This window comes from Pithys albifrons, chromosome 10, assembly GCF_047495875.1.
Source record: "Pithys albifrons albifrons isolate INPA30051 chromosome 10, PitAlb_v1, whole genome shotgun sequence".
Lineage (NCBI taxonomy): Eukaryota > Metazoa > Chordata > Aves > Passeriformes > Thamnophilidae > Pithys > Pithys albifrons.
In genome coordinates, this window is record NC_092467.1 from 16,330,793 (window position 1) to 16,337,213 (window position 6,421).

General features: G+C 40.2%; 1 protein-coding gene across 1 annotated transcript in view; it reads left to right on the forward strand.

The window, feature by feature from the left end:
* Positions 1-6,145, forward strand: part of ABCA4 (ATP binding cassette subfamily A member 4) — a 61,172-nt gene extending 55,027 nt beyond the window's left edge. The window contains exons 43-49 of the mRNA XM_071565668.1: positions 11-117; positions 1,090-1,231; positions 1,795-1,929; positions 3,090-3,193; positions 3,281-3,373; positions 3,705-3,954; positions 4,813-6,145. Of these exons, the coding sequence (XP_071421769.1) occupies positions 11-117; positions 1,090-1,231; positions 1,795-1,929; positions 3,090-3,193; positions 3,281-3,373; positions 3,705-3,954; positions 4,813-4,935 (954 nt within the window). The 3' untranslated portion in view covers positions 4,936-6,145. The remainder of the gene's footprint in view (positions 1-10; positions 118-1,089; positions 1,232-1,794; positions 1,930-3,089; positions 3,194-3,280; positions 3,374-3,704; positions 3,955-4,812) is intronic.
* The last annotated feature ends 276 nt before the right edge of the window (positions 6,146-6,421 follow it).

Consider the following 6,421-nt stretch of genomic DNA (forward strand, 5'->3'; position numbering starts at 1 on the left):
TGCAATTTAGTGCTTTGGCCTTTTGGGAGTGAACGGCGCTGGCAAAACAACAACATTCAAAATGCTGACTGGAGATACTGATGTGACATCTGGAGATGCTGTAGTAGCTGGCAATAGGTAAGTACCTTAATAAAAACCCTGTGACCATCCATTTACTGCAGTAGAACTGTCCAGATCATACTGTCAGTGACCCAGCAGCTCTATGGCACTGACACCACAGCTAACACACTTAAAGCATTTAACACTTTGATGTAAAACCTGTGGATAAGTTGTAGTAATGCTAACAGTGGGACAAGGCAATCAGATCTAGTGGCAAGAGCCTGCAAACATAAGATAACCAGTCCAATAGGGTATTTTGACCTGAGCTTTGGAACTTTCCTCTGGCTGTTTCTAGCAGCTTCGTTTACACAGTGCATGCATAATGGCATAAGTTAGTACGGTATGATCTGGTATTCACTTATGTTAGTTTACTTCCAGCTTGTGTGCCTTGGTTTCTTAGGTGTAGTTGGGTTTTGATTCTTGTGTGTTGATGTGATTTGAACAATAAATATTTTGTTGCCAGGACATGGTCCTGGGTACCCTGTTCTAGGTGGCCCTGCCTGAGCAGGGCTGGTGGACAGGATGACCTCTAGAGCCCCTTCCAACCACAACCATCCTGTGATTTTGTACTTCTCCTACTACTACCAACAATGTGTTAGCCTTGTGTCCCACCTGTCTGTTCCTAGTGACCACACTGAGTTGAAATCAACTGCTATTTTTCTTCTAGAAATAAACACTGTTCTCAAAAAATAAGATTGGAGTGGCTAAACTGTTTAAAGAAATTCTTGTTAAGTTAACCTATACTTAAACAAGAAAATGGGTGAGGGGAAATGGGCTTACCCTCTTAACCAGGAGACAACTGACTTAAGAGTTACGAATATGCTCCTTGCTCTTACATACAGACATATTTTTGTAGGATGTTTTATCAGGAAGAATTCATTATCCTCTTACAAGAGTTGTTGCCTCAGAAAATAAAGACTTCATTCAAACTGTTCTTCTCTGTCTTAAACTAGTAGTACAGAACTAAGATTCTTTCCTTTGTTTCTCCAGTATATTGACCCACATTTCTAATGTCCATCAAAACATGGGATACTGCCCTCAGTTTGATGCCATTGATGACCTGCTCACGGGACGAGAACATCTCTACTTATATGCACGCCTGCGGGGGGTTCCAGCAGAGGAAATCAAGAGGGTAAAGTAATCTTGCTTTTAATAGTTATAGTGATGATTTGTTATGATTAACTGCATTCATAACACGCCAAGGGCCAGAATTTCCAAAGTGGACTTGCCATCTGGGGGCTAAAATCTGGCAGTGGTTCCTGTCATTTGGACAGTTAAGTACAAGACTGCATTAACAAATGCAGGTTCTCAGGCGTTAATGGCACTTGTAAAACTGTGGCAGCAAAAGTGGAATGCTAAAGATGCAATTACCCGACTTAGAACTGCACTGGTTGCTGTTCTCGTCTTTGACGTTGTTTATGTCTAAGAAAGAAAACTTGAAGGTTTCAGAAGAAAATAATTTAAATTTTTGCAGATAGGAAATCTACAGCCGAGGCTGCTTTGTGGCTTTCCCTCAAGTAGTTAGAACTCCCCTCATCTTCACCATCATAAATTTTTTGTATTTCCCTGGTCCAGTTCCAAAATGAATGTGCTAAAACCCAGCAGACTGTCATGTTTCTGCCAGAAGAGCGATGTGTCAGCAATCCTGTCTGTTATGCATTAGCCACTCTGTAAAAAAGATGGTCTCTCTCACAGGTTGCCGAGTGGGGCATCCAGAAGCTGGGACTTCCCCTGTATGCAGACCACCTGGCTGGCACCTACAGCGGGGGCAACAAGCGCAAGCTCTCCACTGCCATTGCACTCATAGGCTGCCCACCACTCGTCCTGCTGGTAAGTGTCATGGTAACACAGCCCTGTGACACTGCAGTGCAACATCTCATAACACTACATGCTAAAGAGGTGCAAAGATGTTTATGACAGTCCTTGCAAGCTTGTTTCTGCCCTCAACTTACATCTATTTTAATGGACTTTTGAGTTATATAATTTCAGGCATAGACTGGGGAACTGTTTCCAGTGGATCCCACGGGATTACAATAGAAAGATCTTCAACAAAGAATGTTTTGAGATAAAATCTATAATCCTGACAAATCTGAATTTAAATCCTTGTTTGGTTTCAGTCTGCCTCTCCTTGTCAGAGTGTATCTACTCATGTAAAATATGATCTTCTGGCAAATATCTTGCTGCTTTATCCACCACAACAGAGGAAGATTACTACACTTTCGCAGCCTTTAATATCTTTGGAATAAATTACATGAATTTATATTAAACTATACAAATGCTGAAATGTAGTTCTTGTCAAATAAAGTAAGTTATCAGATTTACTATAGAAATTCTTTATTTAGAGTATACTGTACTACCTTAATTTGTAGGCTAAAAGGAAGTATTTCAATAACATTTTAGTAGCATGGTTCCTAGTGCCATTTAATACACCTTTACATGTATTCTGCCTGTACATAGTAAACAAGCAAAGAAAAGGTTTTCCCATAGTTTCTGAAGACAAAATGTTCAATAAAAATTTTTCTATCCAAATTTTGTTTTACATTTTTTGGTACTAACTGGGTTAACTGATTTGTGCAGGACCAGATCCTTAGCTGGTGTCTATCAGGGTAATTTCACTAGTTTCTTGGATTGAGCAATGTCCTATACATTTATGTAAGTAAGAAGATAACTTAGTGAGAACTCATTCTCTTCTTACAAGCATTGTTGCCCAGAAAAGGCATTCCCTGTCCTGTATCTGTGCCCTACACAGGCAGCATTGCCTTCTTATCTGTAACTTCTTTCCTTACTGCTTTGTGCCAAGAGGTTGTCCATTGGTACCCATCCACTCATACAGTTCTCAAGGGGTATGTGCTTTCTCAAGGCACGGATTACAATAGAGAAGCAATTATATGCTATGGTCCAAACAATAAACAGATTTTCTTGATTATAAACAGATTTTCTCTTTTTTATCTGATTTTCTGATTCTGATTGTCTTAACATTTCCCTTACAGGATGAACCAACTACTGGAATGGACCCTCAGTCCCGGCGCCTCCTGTGGGACTCTATTGTTGGTGTGCTCAGAGATGGGCGAGCAGTGGTTCTAACCTCACATAGGTAAAAAGAGTTGGAATTCAGAATCCAAGAGTAGCTGAAGTTCATCTGTTGACTTTTATCTCAAATATCTGTTCTCTCTTTTGAAAGTATGGAAGAATGTGAAGCACTCTGTACTCGTTTAGCCATCATGGTGCAAGGTACCTTCAAATGCCTAGGCACAATTCAGGAGCTAAAATACAAGTAAGGAGAATATTTTTATGGTGGTTTTTTTAGTGGGAAAACTTGGTGTATGTCAAATGTACCATTTTTAATACAAGCAATTCAATGTTTAACCAGACCCATTTCTGGTTGCAACTCTGTGGTAATCCAGACAATCTGAGCAGATCTCATTTCAACTCTGTTATGCTACACACCACTTCTCAGGGCAAATACAGGGCTTCCTGCAAAGCTAGATCTTATGCAATAGCTTTCAGACACTGTTAATGTTTTCATAGCTGCAGAAAATTAATTCCCTTCCTGAAGGATGAAACCATCTCTGCATCCAATTCCCAAATCCACTTGTGCTTTCCAGGTTTGGAGATGGCTACATTGTCACTCTGAAAATCAAAGCTCCAAAGTCTGGGCTGCCTCCAGATCCTGCTCCTGCTGAGCAATTCATACGCATGAACTTCCCAGGGAGTGTACAGAGGGAGAAACACTACAACATGCTGCAGTATCAGATTTGCTCCTCCTCTTTGGCTAAGATTTTTCGGTTAATAATCTCCAACAAAGAAAACTTGCATATTGAAGAATATTCTGTGTCTCAAACAACTTTAGATCAGGTGAGTGAAAAGTAAAACATCCATGAGAAAGTCTGTCTAGTGAGAATTAGGCAACATAGTGGGGATATATCTAAACAACTGAAAGACCAAAAGGTTCACAGTACAGAATTATTGTGGCACCTCTTTCTCAGGCAAAATTCCCAGGCCTTTCATCAAGGAGGGTGGATCAGTATGAATCGGTATAATTAGGTGCCATTTGAAAGTTGGTAAGACAGCATTTCCCAGATGACAGAATTCGCATAACCCATTCCTTTGGGAGCAGCAGTCTGAGCAAGGTCACCAATTTGGAAATAAGGCTGAGCTGAGAATAACATTTTATTTTAAATGAGAGGTTTGGAAGGTGTTGTGTCAGAGATACTGTGAGAAGCAGTAAGACACACAAAACCTGGAAAGTCCACTGGGACTTTGGGCAACTCTCACTTGCTAGAGGGTATCGGCCCCATCTGCCTGCTTTCCTAAGTAACTGAGGGTCCACATATGCAAAGCTGCCTTCAATGGGATTGCTACAGAGACATTCCTGGCTGTCTTTCAGCTTCCTACTAAAATATTGTGTCTCCTCCTTCCTATCACAACCAAACTCACACTGTGTAAGCCATAAAAATGTTGCTGAACCCATCTCCTCCTTAGGAAAAAATTGAATTTTGGTTGCAAACAAGTACATCCAAAGGAAGTTTCAAGAAAGGAAGTTACAGAGAAGTTTATCACAATAGAGGAATTCATGATCCTGGCTGATAACGCAGTGCTTCATTTCAGTTGATGTCTATGGATTCCCCTTTCTGTCTCTTTCCTGCAGAGTGGTCATTCCACTAACTCATCTCAGTCAACAACATGGTGACCTTTTCTGCTTTCCTCACACAGGTTTTTGTGAACTTTGCTAAACAGCAGATGGAGGATGAGGAAATCCCTTTGCATCCCCGTGCAGCTGGAGCCAGCCGAGAAGCAAAGGTGTCCCCTGCTTTGCAACAGCAGGCAGTTGCATAGACTGTTCTTACAGTCACCAGTGCTCAGTGTGTGCACAGTGCAAAGATGTGTCATATCAGAGCAGAACAAGGGTACAACAAAGGTTCCCACACTCAGTATTACACTGATTCTTTTGCACCTTTTTGAGCACTGTGCTCTCAAAAACAGCCCTAGCAACAGCCAGCTTCTACTGCTCTACTAAGAACACTTCATGCTGACAGTGTCAGAGGAAAGGCAGGTCCTTGCTATGGAACAAAATCTTCCACTAAGTTGATTGTTCAATCTGAAAAGTCTCATCCCTCCTTTTTGACACATAAATAGCATCAAAGACAGTTTCTCTGTCTGGTACTTTCAGTCTGGTAGGTTTTTCTCGTTTAGCCCTTATGTCAACTGGTCCCAGCCAGCAGACAGGTCCCAAGGCAGAGAGCACTGCCCAGCTCAAAAGTGGATTTCTGCCATGCTGAGTGCATGGGACTTCCAAGGTCAGAACATCCATGCTGGCTGATGGGCCTAGTGCTGGGAGATTGCTTCACTGTCTCACCAGGCTGCCAGTGAAAACAGATGGTCATCTCAGCAAGCATGGAAAGAATTAATTCAGATCGCAGACCCAGAAACTTGCTTTAAAAAAAAATTAATTAAAATGATCTCATACGCATCTTCAAGTTGCCTCAAATAGAGGCCAAATGTCAAAATGGAAATTAAAAAGAGAGAATGTCCAAATCTGCCAAAAGTTTTGTTTGCTTTTGGAGCCCTGGAAAGATATCTTTTTTACTAAACAAGATCAAATTTTTCTTCTTTCCTGTGACTGGACATTAAGTGGATGTAAAGTGTGAGTAGGCTATGTGCTTTCTCTCTCCTCAGAAGGAAAATTTGAACCTGCTTGTTCTCCACACTGCACGTAGTGGAAAATCATTTGACATTTACCTCTTTTCTCTGGTTCACAGTTAAACTAGTTGAAAAAACCAACATTGAAAACAAACTCATAATGATGTATTGCTTCAGTTATCTATCAGATCTAACCATTCCTAAGAAAGGTTCTCTAAGATATGTTATACAGAAATAAAGTCTGGGTCATGTATTTTTGCTTTGAAAGGGTTTTTTTCTTCAGTTGATGTAGATATTTTTTTTGTAAGGACATTCTTGCTTTGTACTGTACAAAGCACTATGAAACTTCAGCAACCAGCTGTAGCCTTCTCTTTTTGCCATAATTATTTCAACTGATTTCAAAACATAGTCTAAAATTTATTGCATATTTCACCCTTACGGGTAGTTTCAAAAGTCTTTCTATACATCCATTTTAGATAAATAAAGTAATTGTGAAACAAAACAGTATCTATGCATTCTCTTCATATTCTAAAAAAGCTTCTTTAAGATGTCATTCAAATAGATTTGAATAGCCTTTTTTACTAGATTTACAAAAACCAACTAAGTCCCACTGAACATCTTGTGAAAAAGAAAACACAGGAAGTCCAAAGGGTAGCTGATTTTTCTCCCTGGCTCTGGAAAT